This window comes from Phodopus roborovskii, unplaced genomic scaffold (assembly GCF_943737965.1).
Source record: "Phodopus roborovskii unplaced genomic scaffold, PHOROB, whole genome shotgun sequence".
Taxonomy (NCBI): Eukaryota; Metazoa; Chordata; class Mammalia; order Rodentia; family Cricetidae; genus Phodopus; species Phodopus roborovskii.
Window position 1 is genome coordinate 16,561,974 of NW_026126447.1, and position 17,695 is coordinate 16,579,668.

The 17,695-nt window shown below is 43.7% G+C and overlaps 1 protein-coding gene across 9 annotated transcripts in view; it reads right to left on the reverse strand.

Moving 5' to 3' along the window:
* The window catches only part of Nfib (nuclear factor I B), a 398,396-nt gene that overhangs the window by 204,307 nt on the left and 176,394 nt on the right, over positions 1-17,695 (reverse strand). For 2 of the 9 annotated variants that reach the window (XM_051188108.1, XM_051188107.1), the window contains exon 1: positions 4,939-6,064. The exons of 6 other annotated variants lie outside the window; for them this stretch is intronic. In XM_051188108.1, coding sequence (XP_051044065.1) covers positions 4,939-4,968 — 30 coding nt within the window. In that variant the 5' untranslated portion in view covers positions 4,969-6,064. Of the gene's footprint in view, positions 1-4,938; positions 6,065-17,695 lie in introns of those variants that run through there. One more of the 9 variants, XM_051188113.1, reaches the window with a different exon arrangement.

The following is a 17,695-nucleotide window of genomic DNA, read 5'->3' on the forward strand; positions in this document are numbered from 1 at the left end:
GAAGCCCCACAGAGTCAGTTAATTTGTTAACCCAATCACATGAGTATGGCAATTACTCAAACCCCTTAAAAATCAATCTGAGGTGAACAATGAAAAAATGGCAACTTGGCACCAACTTTCCATTCTTTGTTTCTCTGCATGCTGTGGCATGGTGACACCAGGAGTCATTTACTGCTTTTGTGGAATCTCTACAATTCATGTGCCACTCAGATGGAACATGGGACAGGACTATGGGCACACGCATGCATGTGCTCAGGAGCCCACAAGTGCTTCAGTCATGCAGCTCCTAACTGTCCGGTGAATTAAGTGTTTTACCTTTACCTGCATTTTTTTTTCTGCCTGTTTTATCTGAACCTTTTAAACGGAGCGGGCCACCAGGCATAGCAGATCATCCCTGCCTACAAATATTTCCAGTTACTTCCAAGTGGAGTCAGTGTTTCACTACTTCCTGACTTAGGTAAAGCTGGCCATTTAAGCTCAGGCCTATTACTTTTCAGAAAAAGAGATCAGCATCCCACGCGTGCACGCTATATGAATGCGATAAGCCAAGCACTGATGCAAAGGAGACCTCCACTACAACCATCTTTCTGGTCACTTTGACTATTCTGTCACCCTAACCACAAAAGAAGTTTCTCTAATAGGTTACATTCCCAAGCCAGAATTTACTCATTCATGTTAGTTACTCTGAAGGGCATGGAGTAAATAGTCCAGCAGAGTGACTCACGTCATAAGATAAAGGTGATCAAAGCAAACTAATGACAGTCCAACAAAGAAGCTGCCCCTGGATTCCATATCTCTGTGAAAGCCTTTTAAAGATGAAATTCAAAGTTCGAGTGGAGACTGCGACATATTAACAGTTTGCAGCTTAGACCCAGAACAGGTATAAGACTCCCCTAATCAATAGCATGGTTATCAAGTGTTCCGACATATTGCCGACTAAGAATGGATCCAAATTTTATAATGCAGAATGCAGCTGATTACATCGCAGCATGAGGCATAGCCAAATGCCATGGAGGAAATTAAACCGATCAGTACTTTCCAGCAGAGATTTGAACAATTCAGTTACTATGTGAACACATTAAAGGAGGCCATGCAAAGAGTTAAACCACAATCTGTTCTTTGTGTGGGAAGGCAGCCCTGCTCACAGCAACCACAGCCCATGATAAGACCTCCCTATCTCTATACACTTTCTGATGCCATGCTTTTAGCTCCCACTGTAACTGTAAAAACTTTGTTTATCCTCTCCCCTCAAAATACATGCAAAAGGAAAGCCTGCCTGCTCAAGGGAATGTGGACTTCAATGTGCTCTATGAACTCACTTCCTAGGAACTGACTTTTACTGTGATTTACTGATATGATTTTAAAAATGCATCTAGGCTTCTGTAAATGAAAACCCTGAGGATGCAGGGACTGGGTGAGAGTGCTTTGTCCTCCTCCTTTTACCCTAAGCACAGTTTTTTAAAATGCAGCATTATTTAATGGTTATTAAGCAACCCAGAAACACTGAAGTACTCAGATACTTCAATACTATGTTCAGTAACATTTCATTTCCTTATAAAAAGCATCACACATAATTTTTGATTAAATAATTTTGAGATTTTATACTTGATAATAAATATCATCAATCATAATACAAATTTTAAATTTTACATAATTGTATCATGTCACCAAGACACTAATTTGGAAGCTGAATTTGGAAACTCTTAGCCATTCACAAAAAAACAAAACAACAACAAAAAATCCTGTTGTCTTGAGTTTGCTGTCACTGGCAGCAAATATTGTTTTTAAACATAACTTATCTTTGTTGAGAAACAGAAGCAGCAAACTTTCTCAGCCCACCCACTTGCCTTAATATCTTTTGGAGCATCCATATTAAGCAGATTCAACTTTAAGTAGAACACTTGCTTGATAAGAAAACATACCATACCAAAATGATAAGTGGAGGCAAGCAATATGTCACTATACTTTTGCATTCCATATCTAAATGCCATCTCCCGTGTATAACTGCTTCCTAAAGCTGCATTGTAATACATTCTTAATACTTTTAAATGACATGAATGTAGAACGTAGCTGTCCTCACGTGGAAAAAAATAACAGGAGGAAGGCATTCAAATACCCTCACTAATAGATTGCCACAATTACACTAAGCAATTATCAAATTTATTTTTTAAATCAAAGCGTAGAAGTGATTTAACATTTAACGTCACCATACTAAGATATACAGGCAAGCTCACACTCAGAATTGTCCTTAAAATACATTGACGCTCAGTGAGATACTTTTCCTTATAAAACTTTCTTGTGCTGAACTAAATTGATAAAGTAAATAGATAAGTTAAACTTTCAAATATAAACATAAAAATCTAATTTAACTAGGTTTATTTATTTTTCTTCACAGAAACAATGATTTCATAAAGGGTTGGAAAATTGGTCCAACATAGCCATGGAAGAGTAAATACTGCGGGCTCTTGAAGCCTCATCACTATGTAACAATAAGCCCTGAAAAGAAAATATTGAAAGAACATGAATGACAATGAAATAAAAACATCATCATGCCAACTGAAGTTTATAGTAAAGGCTTATATGCAGATAAAGTAAAATATTAAAGCATATAGATGTTTCTTAATTTTCCTTTTATTCATAATGGCCGACAAATGCTGACTTGTAGCTACCACACCAGGTAGCTAAATATCAAGTTCAAAGGTAGAGTCATTTAAATTAAGATTTTTAAAAAACCTAAATGTGTTAATGTAACAACTGAGTACTTCTTAAAGTTCCTAACAAATTAACAGTGTAGTTTACTTTGTATCTGTCTGTCTCAAAACAGGTTCTGCGGCAACTATCAGGCTCCTGTAACATAAAACTAAACTATTCATCTGATACAAAAGTAACACTTTCATGCACTCTCACTTTTGCAATACCTTAAATTACCTATAAAGTCATAAAGTGATTATTAGCTGAGAATTCTAAAACCCTAACTCCTTCTCTGGGTTAGGCCTTAAGTTCAAAAAAAAAAAAAAAATAGTGCTAATACATCGACCCAGATTTATTCTGCTAAAATGACAGGGAATATATAGTCATCATCCTGAATTAATGTTGGTAAGTATGTGTCCTTGAATAGCCAAGTGATAGTTGGATGATTGTGCAGTCTATGCCCCTAACATTCCATGTGTCTGGGTTCTGCAATAGGAGTTTTAACATACACGAATTAAGAGGGAACTGGTGACTTTTCAATGCTTATTTGGGGGAGATTAAAAATGCAATGCAATTGCTAGCAGTTTCCTAAAAACAAGAGATGGGAATACAAATATAGAGACATAGGCGATTACCCAGCCCTTTCCAGGTGAGAACAAGCCAGTCCATATTTTATGAAGGAAAAGCTTACTCTTATCTGCTTCTTTTGATCGCAATGAAGAAATAATAGATATGGCCATGGTTCATCAGAAAGAGAGAAAAAAAAAGCCTGCTGATGAATAAATAAAAGTAACTTTTATAACTACAGGCAATTTGCTATACCTGAGACAATTCCATCATACTAGTGGGTTACTGTCATTCATAGCTTTTTAAAATACAAATAACTCAACAACCCATTTCTCCAGTTTTGTTCAATTAAAGTGCACGTTTACTTGCTTAAAATAGCCATATCTAAGTTAATCATACTCAGATGCCAAACAAAATATAAACAATAAAAAATGTGTCAGCCAAAAAGCTACAGGGCTGTGTCCAATCACTGAATTCCCCTTATCATTGTTTTCATCTTCATTCACAATTTATGAATGCCGCAGTCCTTTTGAATCACAATGGTTTCTAATTGTCATACAACTGAAATCTTAATTATTTGTTCATTATAAAAATGCATCATCATAATATTAGATTTAAAAAATAGCTTTAACACACCAAAACTAGGCATTTCTGTTTCGTTTCTGTGACAGTGTCAATGAAAATTTTCAATTACCAATCTAGATTCATACTTTTGAAAGTTTCAGTAAACTCTCCCACAAGTTTAAGGGTTTAATTAGCGGCTGCAAGTAACAGTTCTGGACTAGGCTATTTAATTCATCACTTGCTGAGTTCGTTGGGCATCATGAAAGGATGAAAGCGCGCCCAGGTAAGTCGCTCGATCAAACCACTTTTTCATTTGACCATCTGATTGGAAGACATAGAAACTGGATTTAGTTTTTAAATATAAAGCCAGTGTTTTGCTTCCTAAAATTCCTTAGGTTTTAAGGCAATTTTCGAAGTTTAAAAAAAATGACCTCTTATATTACTTTATGCCTTTCGGGTGTGTTCAAATATCATCAAATGAACAAGTCTCGCTATAAAACAAGCATGCCTTTAAAAAGTCCTAAACATTGACTACAATCAACTAAACTCTTGTCAACTAAAAATCGCCTCTGAAGCACGGGTCACCGAAACACCCAAGTGCGGGTAACTGCAGACCAGGACTTTAGGTCCCCAAATACGCAAAGAAATGGGTCGCCGGGACCACCACCTCGGACTGGCAGTCACCAGCACACTTTGGGCAGCAGAGCCCAGAGACACTCAGCCAGGCTCTCAGCCCTTTGCCCAAGATCCCCTTGCTCCCAAGCCGGAGTCGCTCCACGCACGCCGGCCAAAGAGGTAGGGTCCTGCGGCCACTGCCACCAGCTCCCGGGGGCCCGCACAGGGGCTCGGGGGCCGCCCGTCTCAGACCTGCCCACCCCAGTAGCCTTGCCCGCCCAGTGCCGGCTCTCTCTGGCTCTCCCTCGCCTGGGCGCGGGATTGGGAGCGCACGGCAGCCATGGTCCCATGCTGCCCGCACAGCCCACCGCAACTCCTTGCCACTTCACTAGGGAGACCAGGGTGTGCCGAGGTTAGGCAAAGCCTTTGAGGATCTGCAGCACTAGAGCAAGACACAACAAAGGCGTCTGGGACCAGAGAGAAAGCGACCAAGACAAGTACCTGAGTGAGACAGATGGGAGAATACATCATGACTTCGCCTTAAAACGCACTTTCCCGGAGATGTCCAAGAAAATCTTCGAGAAGCAAGGATTTCATCTATTCATTTTACAGTCATCTGAGCCCCGCGATGCGATCAATCAGGACCGGGTTCTGTGCAGGATCACCGCAACTTCGCAACAAACCCAGTCCTCCTTAAATAGCCAAAGATTCAAGTTCACTCGGCGTGCTAGATTTCCCGGAGTGAAATCCAATCTACAGTTTTAACCCTCTTGCGGTCCGTGCGCGCCGGCCGAGCTCTCCAAGGCCGCCGCCGGTGCAGGCTGCTGGTCGCCCGGTTTGGGAGATTTGTTTTCTGTTTTGCAGTTGTTGTTGTTGTTGTTGTTGTTGTTGTTGTTGTTGTGGGCTTGGGGTGCTCGAGGGCTCAGTATAGGTTGGATTGGGGTGGTGGTGGGTGATGAAATGCTTTAAAAAAAAAAAAAAAGGCGGGGAGGGGGGCGCAGGAGGCCGGGCGGTGGGGAAAGCGAGGAGAATGTGTCACCGCGCTGGGAAAGTTCAAGGTTACCGCCGTGAACACTGCAGCAGGATCCGGGAGTGGCGATCGCAGGCGAAACTTTGCCGCGAGCCGACCATGTGTGTGCGCGAGGGGGAGCGCAAGCGAGTGCGCGCGGGTGGCGGGGCGCGCGCCAGAGAGGGCTGGGTGGGGGGTGGGGAGGGGGGGAGCAGGGAGAGGCCGGGGTAAGGGAGGGGGCGCGAGCACGGAGCTCCCGGGCGGAAAAGACTTTGCTGCGCTCGGGCCCCACTGCACAGCCACCCTCCCGCCGCGCCCCGCGTCTGACCCGCCGAGCGTGGACGCCGCCGCTGCCGGTGCCACTGCCCGCAGCCCACGAAAAGGATCGGAAGGACCTCCTGAAAAATTCCCAAACGATCGATCCCGCTCAGTTGCAAACTCCTCTTTTCTGTACTGGGCGCTTTTCCCCCTCCCTCTCTCGCTTTCTTTCCTTGAAAAACTTGCAAGTTGAAAGATTCACCGGTTCCACCCTCTGGACCCCGCTCGAGCTCTCTCCAAATCAGACTTAAGGATTGTTTTATTATTTAATTACACAATCACCGCTTTACTCCTCCTCCTCCAAACGCGCGTTCCTTTTGCACCAGCCTCTCCACACCCCCCGCCCCCCACCTTCCTCCTCCTCCCGCGCCTCCCCCAGCCCTCGCGTCTTTCCCCCTCATTTGTTAAAGGTATCAGACCGGTACCCCAGTACTGGGACTTTTTTTTTTTTTTCAAAAATAGCTCTGCCACCCTTAGTGTACCCCCGAAAACCCTCCCAGAGAGAGACATTTCAGTGCTCGCTGCAGACGCTCAAGCCACGAGAACATCCTTATGGGAGAAGCCCTGAGCCGGTCTGGGCCCGAGAAAGAAACGAATGGAAAATTCCCTCACACCCAGGCCGCCCCGAGCTGGGGCTAGGGCGCCGACTCTAGCACCCCAGGCGGCTGCAGGGAGAGGGCGGTGGCGGGGGCTGGGTGAACTTGGCCTCCAGGAGTTGGGGCGCACCGGCAAGGAGACGGGGGCGCGGCGGGCAGCGCAGCCCGGAGGCCGAGCTGACGGACGGGGAGGGGCGGCGGGGTCCCCCCTGGGGCCCCCAGGCCTCGCCGCGGCGGCCCGCCCTCCCCCGGCGCTCAGTGCACGTGGCCGCGCTCGGAGCGGGAAGGCCGCGCCGCCGCCACCGCTCGCCCCTCCTCTGCGCGCCCGGCCCCTCTCCTCCTCCTGCCGCGCTGGCCGGCGTCCCAATCCCCACCCCCAGAGCCCGGGGCGCCGGCGGAAAGCGGCTCCCTTCCCGCGGGGGTGCGGGCAGGGCGGGGCTGCGGCGCGCCCGGGGCTGCGGGGCGGGAGCGCGCCGGGTGCGTGTGCGGTTGCGGCCCTCCGAGGCAGAGCTCCCGCCGGCGCCCCGCCCCCCCAACCCCCCCCCCCGCCGAGTGAATGAACTTGATTCCTGGGACAGAGAAGGCGGCGGAGCCCGCACCCCTATTCGCGCGGGCACTCTCTCCCACACACACCGCCCCCCAAATTCCGGGTTTCCGCTAGGGGTGGGTGGGGAAGTGGAGGAATCAAAGGCTACCCAGACAATGGAGAAAGAAAAGTGAGCGCCCGGGGCTCCGCGGCGACCTAGCTTGGGGCCGCCGAGCGTTTCCAGGCCCCCCGCGGCCTCCCGCTCCCACCCTGTGCCCCGTACTTTCCCCCTCAACTTTCTCCGGTCCTCGAGCTCCTGACCACCGTGCCCTCCCCCCCCCACCAGGACCTGAAAGAACCAGTGACTTTTTCCTTCCCCAAGTGGAAGTTACCCACATCAAGCATTTCACAACGACACATCAAGAAAAGTAGGCAGGTTCAAGTCAACCATGAAATGGTCACTTTTTAACCCCGTCCTGTCCTCATTAGGGAAATGCTCAAACACAGTCCGTTTTCAAAAAGCGCTCTTAATGAGGCGAGCTTGCCAAGTCTACCAGCTGCAGCCCCTGTAAACCAAGAGCCCGGTGAAGAAAGGCGCAGGGGGTGGGGAGGCCAGGAGGCGGGGAGGGCCGCGGGTCTGGGAGGACAGGTAAAGTCGGGGAAACTGTGAGAACACGGGCCAGTTAACCCTTTCGGGCACGCGCCGCGGGGAGCGGCCTCCCTGCCCCCGCTAAGCAAATCCTCTTGTTAGCGTTCTGACAACGTTAATTTCCTTTGTACCGGTCATTTCTTCTTCTTGAAAAGCTGGGATAAAGTTGACAGTCTTTATAGATGAAAGGAGGTGACAGTCGGGGTTAATCCAAATAAATACTCCTCTCTCATAAATGTTAGGCAACCTCATCTTAACTTTTAAAAGAAAGAAAGAGCAGAGAAAAAAAATAAAAGTAAAAACGAACAATCCCAAAGCATCACTTTGTACTGAGTTGCATCCCTTTTCTCACCCTCACCAGATTCTGCGGGAGGGGGCGGGGGATGCTGCACTGATAATACCAGCTTTAACTACTGGAGTTTCCCTTTGAACAAATATTCAATTTAACTGGAGTTAATTTACCATAAAAGACATTCCCCTTGGCACGAATGCACTCATGTCCTTGAACACACCTCTTTGAATGCCTGGACTCTTACAGAAGCCATTATTTCAGGGTCTCTTTAAAAATCCAGTGCCCATCTCTCTGCTTCCCTCCCTTCCTCCCTCCCTCCCTCCTCACTACACCACCCCCAGCGAAATCCTGGCACCCAGAGAGCACTCTTTTCAGCCAGAGCCCAGAACCAGCCGTTGTCCCCTGGCAAAAGAGGCCCAGTGCTGGGCCCTGGGCAAGTGCCTCCAGACATCCCTACCTTTCTTTTTTAGTCTTCTTTCCCAACAGAATCTATTTCCTTTTGCCATCAAAACTACCTTGCATCCAAAAGTTTCTCACAAGCTTTAAAAAAAAAAAAAAGAAAGAAAGAAAGAAAAATGAAAAACTGATACCATTATACAGAAGAATTCACAAAAGCTGCAGCGCACCAGGGCAGAGAAGCAGCAGCGTCAGACACAGGTAAGAACCAATGAAGCTAAGGGTCCAGGCCTCCCAGGCCCATCCCTGAGAGGCTGACCACTTTCAGGTGTCCCCTGTCTGTGTTTGTACAGTGCTGATGGCTGGGGTACATACTAATGGCCATAGGGGATGCTTTGTAGTTTGGGGTTTTGATTTGTCTCCAAGTAAAAAAAAAAAAAAAAAAAAAAAAAAAACAGAAGAAGCAATGTAACAGTGAGGTGAGGAAAACCAGAATGAAGAATGGACAATAGATATCGGGGAAAGAAGGCTCAGGGTCCTGGGTGTGGAAGGCTTTGACTTTCAGACCTTGGAGTCAGGCAGGAGGGCTGACACCTGGGCCCCAAGTGCTGCTGCCTGCCCAAAGCTCAGGTCACTCTAGGCCTTTCCCGGGAGAATCCTAGGAGACTGCTCTGGGGAAATCTGAACTCATGGGACCTCTGCTTTCTCTGACTTCTCTCAGCATTTGTCAGCCCCCTCTGCTTTGAGAAACATCAATCTGTTCAAATCTAAGGAGGATAGAAAGGATTGTAAAGTATGTATGTTTTATAAAAGTAGGTCTCAAGTTGATCTGAAAGTTTCTGATTTTGTCAAAATGTGCCAAACACACAGCCATTGGTCCTTGCCTCCTTGAAACTCTCTGTTCTCCATTTCTTGCACTGGGGGCTATGACAGGCCACCTACACTGAACTCAAAACCTGCCCTCTTGGCTACATGGAGGTCTGTTGCCATATTCCTAATGATCTCCTTCTTGAACTATTCTTTGCTGCCACATAGGGAAGGATGTCTTTTCTGACAGAGAAGTTTATTTTTCTAAAAGAAAAGTCAGGATTTGTAGTGGCTGGGTTCACAAAACCCAACCATATATTACAAAACACACATTGCCACCCAGTTTGAGTCTTTCTCTGACCTCCAGAGAGGCATTTGACATCTCAAGTGTCGCCTGATATTGATTCTTTTTTTTTTTTTTTTTTTTTTTTTTTTTGGTTTTGTTTTCTTTACTCTTTCTTCTTTTAAAGAAGCTGCAGAGACAGACTACAAAGCCTGGTGATTTTATGTTAAGTTTCTCCGAGCTTAGCAAAGCTGTCACTTTCAATGTACACCACTACTTACATTTTTTTAGCTCTTGCATGTGATTTTTGGGGAGGTTCAAGGATCCCATACACCCTAGCTGCATGGCCAATATCAGTGTTTTAAAAACTGAATACAAAAGAGACATGTGACCTTCTGACCTCAGGAAGCAAGCTTGCAGAACTGCAGGTGTCCAGTGGGTCATACCCAGGGACCTTTCTTTCCTCCAAATGTAGCCTGGAAAACATAGATTTATATCCACCAGCAACACCACCAAAACCCTCCCCCAAAAATGCATATATAAACAGCCAGCAAGTGCTAAGACTGCCTGTGCGTGATGGGAACTGCAGAATCATGCCCAGCTCTCTGAGCCCTTAAACTACTACTGTCAAATTAGAGGAGCAATTTTCCCCCACTGGAGAATTCACAACTGGTTAGTTTCCCCACCTACTGCCAGTCCTCTGCTTTTCAACTGAAATGAATAAATAACCTTGGACTTTTCTTCCCTCCTCTGGGAGCAGTTTGGTCTCCCCTGAGGACAAAACTAAATGAGAAAAAATGACGCTGTTAATAATGCCGTTGCTGAAATGCCTGTACGTAACTATTAAAAAGAAATCCCACTAAGCACGTCTGCCTCCAGAGCCCAGTTCCAGGCTACAACTCTGAATGTGAACAAGGACCAGTTGAAAGGCCTCCAGGAAGGTTCACTAGTTACCATTTCTCTACAGAATGAATCCAGTTCAACAAGAGATTCCCAACTTTGAGAACATTTGCTCCGGGCTACAGAGTCAGCAGCTGGCCTGCAACTTTTGTCTGATTTATTTTGAACTTTCCAAATTTCTGTCACAGTGGCCTGGCTTTGTGCACAGCATTACAGAGGTTTCATACACAGTGGTGTCTTATCTGCTGATGCTGCAGCCTTGGCCTTTTCAAAATACACTATCTTTACATTGTTTTATCTGGGTGAGTAGATTTGCAGCTCATCTACATATGCTGTGACTGGTGAAGACCGACTTTCAGAAAGTTCTGTCTAAAACACCCAAGTAGTCTCTACACACTCCTAAGTGTTAGAGGTAGCTGCAGGCTGTCTTAAACCTCTGAGGCCCTTTCTCTGGCTCTTCTTTGAAAAGCTGCTGCTCGGTTTCAAAGTCAAAATATGCACAATAGGGAGACTTTTTTCCCCCATTTAAGTCTCAAGTGAAAATGCAAGAAGCAAAGAAAGAACACAAACAACTGGGCCTAAACAATATGTATGTATGTATGTATGTATGTATGTATGTATGTATGTATGTATATACATATACATATATATACAAAAAAATCATATCTAAATGTATCTGGACCATTTAAAGGCCACAACAAGCTAGTAAATTTCAAAGCAGTGAATACTGTTGAATTATGTGATGCCACAGGAGTCCAAAAACAAAGTTACAGATGTGCATGACATCACATCCACTCAAAATTATGTTGCTGCGCCGTCTGACCATATTAAAACTAAATGGATGCCTATGCCATGTAAAGAATAAAAGGAATTTATTCTGGACATCAAACAATGAATCTGTCACCATTTATTGTATGAAACACTCAGCTAATCAATTTCCTGTTAAAATAGCTTTCAACAATACTCGGCTTTAAAATTCATCAGAGCCAGTAAAAACCTTTGCCCAGTGCATAAGAATGCAGCCCTGACCACGGACGATAATTACCATTCTAATACTTTTATTGCCCAAGCGCTTTTCCTGTGCTCCCCATCACTAGGCAGGAATCTGCAGTATATTGTATCAGTGAGTTGGAGTGCTTGACCTTTGACCAGATATGATTTAATTGGGACTTTTCTGTGCTGGAGCTCTCTCCATCCCTCATACCATTAAATAAAAACATTAAACCTCAAATGTAAAACTGGAAACCACAACGTTTTGCGTTTCACAGCCCTTTGCAGTTTTTACTTAAGCTGCTCGAAGGTCAGCTTCTTAGCCTCCCAACACACTTCCCAGTACAGTAAATGCACTGGGAAGTGGCTCCTTCTGATTGTGATTAAATCTCCAGCCCCTCCTCACATGCACGCATGCACCCTGCTTATTTACACGTGCATTCTTTCTAACCGCAGAAGCATGCGTGTATGACTTTCTGGACTTATTCCACTTTAGGGCTGATTTAAATGTCTGTTCAAATATGGGTTCAAAAGTTGACGCCCCCCCCCACTCCCGTTGGAAGTTATAGTTACAAAGGAGGGTGCTATAAGACCGTTCAAAGAAAGTCAGTTAATCTTGTGTATTTTGGCGCCTTTTCCCTGCCAGCTACTGTACTTGAGGCAGTAAGGAAAACCTGGAGATCTTGTCTGTCCTGTCTCAAGTTCAATGGCAGTTCTTCCAACCAGGAGGGGAAGATGGCCATGTTCACAGCTCTAATAATAATTCAGATCACGCCACCTCGGCATCTTGTGTCAAAGTCGAAACTGGCTTCCCCGCCCCCTTCAACCTGAAAGCTGCCAAGTCCTCACACACTCTGAATTCAACCACAACTTAATGGACGGGATACTGTGCATTAAAATATGTCCCAGACTCACTGTCGAAGAGGACAAGGGAGAAGGCAGACCCACAGACAAGTACATACAGATTTAAGCAGAGGGGGATCTTAGGCTAGGGCAGAAAACAGTAGGATGGGAAAAAGACGCGTTAAACGGAGCAGGAAGAAATCCATCATAATCCTTTTTTTTTTTTTTTTTTTTTTTTTTTTTTTTTAAGAATTGGGGGTGCTGGAGGAAAAAGGGCTAAAGATTCCTTGCTGAAACGGGGTATAGACAAGTGAACTAAACTTTAGAATGACACCAATTTTAAAAGCATTTCTACAGCAATGAGAGCTAAGCAAAGCTTTTTGCATTAAAGACGCACTTAAAACTATGGAACAAAGTGGTATCTTACGAGATGAGTGCTTAAAAACAAAAAGGGGTTGGGCTATGGGGCAACTAAGTATTATCTGTTGGTGGTTTTTGTTTTTTGGATTTTTTGTTTGTTGTTTGTTTTTCAGGATCATAGAGATAGGGAGATCGCAGAGCCAAAATGGGGAGGAAAAAATTCTGGATTTCGCACTGTTTGGATTTAGTGTAATTCACTAAATCCCACCATACTTATGTTAAAGTTGCTGACACTTACAAAATACTTAATTTGCATTAGTTGTGAAAATTCAACATCATCATTCAGTCTTTAAGGCAAAATATAACACTTAAAAAAGGAATAAAGCTTTTACTCACAGAGACAGGAAATAAATTGTGTGCATAGGGTTAGGGGGTAGATAGCAAAGGAGGAACACGAAACGCAAACAAGACCGGTCATTTGAAAGCCACATACCATCGCACTGCACTAAACAAAACAGATCTTGAGTCTGTCCAGAACCCTGGGCCGCTGACTTCACGTTTCTCAGAAATTTGTGTTTGTTTTTGTGTCTCTTTTGTGCTTAGGATTTTGGGGGGAATTTCTTTGGTGTGGAGGTTGTTTTCGTTTGTTTTAAAGCAACCCCGGCGTAGTCTGATTTTTTTTTTTTTTAACGTTTTCTTCACTGCTACACTTCCTGGCCCAAGAAGAAAAGCAGGTCGAGGTGAAGTCTGGAAACAGGCTGTCCTCTGCGAAGAAACCCAGCTCCCGCTGCTCGCCCCTGGCGAAGACTCTCGGCCAACTCCCACGCAGTGTGCAGTGTGAGTGTGTGTGTGTGTGTGAGCGTACCAACTCCCACGCCGTGTGCAGTGTAAGTGTGAGCGTGTGTGTGTGTGTGTGTGTGTGTGTGTGTGTGTGTGTGTGTGTGTGTGTGTGTGCGCGCGCGCGCGCGAGCGTGTGCGCGCGTGCGTGCGTGCGTACGTGCCTGCTCCAGGGCGCACGGCCTTGCGCGGGCCTCGCCGCTCAGGGATTGGCCTGGTTGTGCCGCCCCGGTCTCCGGTCCCTCAGTCCCGCCCCGCCCCGCCCCGCCGGCCCGGGCGCGGGAAGCCGCTGTTCGCTTCCGCCTGGCGGCGGGAAGGCGCTGGGAGGAGGAGCCGCGAGTGGGCGGGGCCTTGACTTGTGGGTGTGGCCGCCGCTGGGTGGTGGAGTGACTGGTGCTACCCAGGCTGGCACTACTGGGGTTCCTTGCGGGTTCCCCTCTACCTGACCCGTGCTGCGACCTAGCCTCGCTAGCTTCCGTGCAGACAGAGACCAAGAGGCCCCTTTCTCCGTGTCCTTAGCTTTCAGGCTTTCGGACTTGAGTGTTTGTGCTAGAAATTGGCAGAGATGGGTGGTAGTAAGTGGGAGAGAAAGCAGAGAACTCTGACTCCTGGACTCCAAAGGGGATTGGATAGATAGTGCCTTAACGTTCACAGATAAACCTGTTTTAGTGAGTAGTTTTGGAAGTTAAATATAAGGGGCAAGGGGAATGCCTGGATTTAAAGTAATCCAATTATTTTAATCTTAAGTATACTTTTGTACTTGTGTGGTCAACACTTAGGAATCAAGCAAAGTCGGTATAAAATTGTGCTTGAAAATGTAAAGTTTTAAATATAAAAATATAACATTAGCCATAAACACACTTAGTTACTAACCCACATGTGTTTGAAGATTTTATTACAGGGATCCTAATCGTGTAATTGCTCAACAGGCAACAATAGCTTCAAATAACCTCTAAAAACCCTGTCCAATTATATGATTACCAATGAGACCAAAATCACCCCCAATGAATTGTTCTTAGCTCTACTAAACATGAACGTGTCCGTATTTCAATCCCAATTATGATTACCCTCAAAGTTCTGATGGCCTTAAACCTTTAAGGTTTGCAAGTCCCTACAAATACACATGGTAAATAAAGAAGACTTTTGGCCTGGTTACAAAAATATTCCCTTCCCATACACACATAAACATATATGGATGGTGTTTAACTGTTCATGCATGATATACATACCAATTTGCAGTGCTAAGATTATTAATCAAAAAAAAACATGGGTTACCCAATTAAATTTTAGAAAATGCACCATTTTTAAAATGGGCTGTTAGCTATAAATTTAACAGTTCCCAAACCCTCCCCCTCCCCAAACACCAACAGGAGAACACGTCTACACAGCCACATAGCTTTTAGGAAGGGAGATGAAGCACTAGCACAGACAGCAGAACTCACGTGTGTCATACCACCACACTCAGCTCTAGCTTCTGAGGAAAATGTTTCCTTGCCAGGTTTGTCTTGCTCCATGTTAAGTGACTTTAACAACTTGCCTGTGTGGCCATAATTCACTGAACACAGGCAGCCAATTCAAGTGAGTTACAAACAAACTGCTTTTAGCTTTGTGGTCAAATGTATCAGTGAAACACTCCAGACCAAATATACAGCGTGAAAAATGCAATGAGCTGAACACAAACACATATATAAAGCAGAAGAGGGAGTGTTTTCCACAGGCAGTACTCCTCCAGGTGTGACACAGGTCATCTCATGTTACCCTTGGAAATCTACAGTGAGCTCCCCCTTCTCAACATCTGTCTCATGCAAAGAAGAAATGGCATGGTAGAAAGAACCTAATTGTGCTAAAGAAATGTCTTAAGCAAAAGAAAAACAAAATTGAAAAAAATGAAGGGGGAGAAAAAAACGTTCCCCACTCTTATTATGACACAGAAAGCTACAAGCTCATGTCACCTGTCAGTAGATTTCTTCCTAAGAGTATTCTTTAGTGATAAGATGTACCCTTGCATGTCACCATCAGGCTTTTGTAGATTATCTTTTTCTGTTGGCATGTCATTCCTTCCTTTCAACATGTGACGGTTATGAGACCGTTTGTTCCTATGCCGATCACTCTTCTGCCTGTCAAATGTGCGCACACATCATGAAATGATGCTCCGAATTTGTAAAATAAGGAGATAAATTTTCAAGTGTATCTCACAGGAATCTCTTGGGAATATGTATTCACCTCAAAGTATTGTGATTATCATCTTTTGGGCTACACTGCTGGTATTCTGAGGTTGATATTTGAAAACATAAATAACTGTAAAAATGTGAGTTAGGAATGTTTGAATGTAGGTGTTTCTCAATGATTTTGATTGACAAGCTTTCCAAGAATATAATTAAGATTTAATATCTTTCTTATATTCTCTCTTTTTTTAGAAGTTATAACTAATTACTAATTTTAAAAAATAATTACTGTCCAGTGGTCAGTGCTATTTGATCATTACAGAACTAGGGACTAGGAACTGCAAAAATTGCAGAAAATTCATCCCATAGTACTTACTGGGAGCTTCTAGCAAGTTCTCACTTTAGATTTTTCTGGTTTTTCCTAAAGCCAATTAACTGTTAATGCAGTTTCTGTATGTTTTCTTCAAACTAAGAAGTTTTTAATATGCTAGCAACATCTGTGTGTTTATCCCTGAGAATAATTGCTAATTATTTCCCAAAGCCATCTATTATTACAATGCTTGATGTCATAATTGAAGTAATTCCTCTGCCCCATCTAAACCAGTAATTTTTCAGTCATTGCTCCAAAGGTGTTTTTTGTCTTTCCTGCTCCTGAAAATACAGGAAATATATTTTTACTGCTTTATATTATTAAAGGAAATGCTAATTTATTAGGTTATATTTAGTCTTTTGTTTCACCAGAAACTATTTGAGTTTAATGCATATAGTAAAGTTAGTGAAATATTTAATACTCAATGCTAAATCAAACACACATCATTTTACAAATAACTGTATAGTTATTTGGAATTTATATAAAACCTTAGATGTATACAATGTATTTTTTATTGCCTGCAGGCAATAGTTTTAATTGTTCCTTTGTTATTTAAAAGTATTTAGAGAGACTTAAACCTGGACATTTACAAAGTGCCAGATTTGAGAATTTTGTTTGAGTTAATAGATAGGAGCTGTCTGTCCATGTCTTATCAAGGAAAAGAGAATGTCAGGTATTAGTCACAGTTTCTGGAAACTTTTTATTTTTCATTGTTTATAGCAACCTTTAACTATAACCCATTATGCCTCTTCTATAGACACTGGTTGTAAAAACAGTTCTTCACACAAGAAGTAGTTGCTCATCATTCAGAACGGTATCTGCAGAGAACTTCAAGAGTTCTCTTGCAATGAAGTTGAAACTGCACACTGCCCCGAACACAGAGTCATTTTGTAGCCACAGAGAGTGTGGGTACAAAAATAAATATCCACATGCAGTGTTCTTTCTTCTACTAACTGCACATTGCACCTGTGCACATAGAGATCTGATGACATCTGCTAACACAATAAATCTCAAGTGGTTTGTGGTGTCATCAAAAACCTGAGATGATGGTATGGCTCACAGCCTTACCTACCAACCCCAGGCTATGGTCTTGTTAAATTTCACAGGTTAAACAGAGACTAACTAGGACTCATTCCACATACTTCAAGAACAGGTTAAGGCAGTTTAAAAAAAAAATACCAATAAATTATGACTCAATATGTGAAAAATCTGCTTTCAGATTCAACAGTGGTAAATCAATGTCTTTTGGCTTCAAAAAAAAATGTATGGCAATTGTTAAGAATTTTCTATTTCAAGTATCATTTCTTAGCCTGCTTGTGTTTTTAAGATTTCCTTTAAAAAAAAAAAACAAAGCATGTGTAATTAAATCTTCCTATCTTACTTACACTTTCATATAACTAGGATTTTAACCATCAGAATGCCTATAAAAATAGGGAAGAGATTTGAATTGGTTTCACTGTAATGATCAAATTGAGCAAAGAACAACCAAAAGCTTTCTCAAAAATGTTTTCAGAATATTTTATGCCATATGTAAGGTTTATGAGACAACTACATTACTAAGGTATTTTAGGGTTTTTAGGGGGTTTTTGTTGTTGTTGTTGTTTGTTTGTTTGCTTGTTTGGTTGTTTTTTTCCATTTCCAAAAAGTCAGAGTTGTCTGGCAATCAAAATACTAATAATAAAACAACAGGATACAAGGAAACTCTAGACATTCTATTATCCCTCAGCATCAGACTGCCAAAGGCCCATCCTGTTTTGGGATTTGTTGTTGTTTTGTTTTGCTTTTGCACAGTGGGCCACTTACAGTAAAGTCAGCATCAAATTCCTTGAGTCCAAATACTGTAGTCAGTTATGCCCAATGTCACAGATTCCTAGTGTCATTTCTAGGTCATGTTGTTGTCATTCCAAATTGCCCATT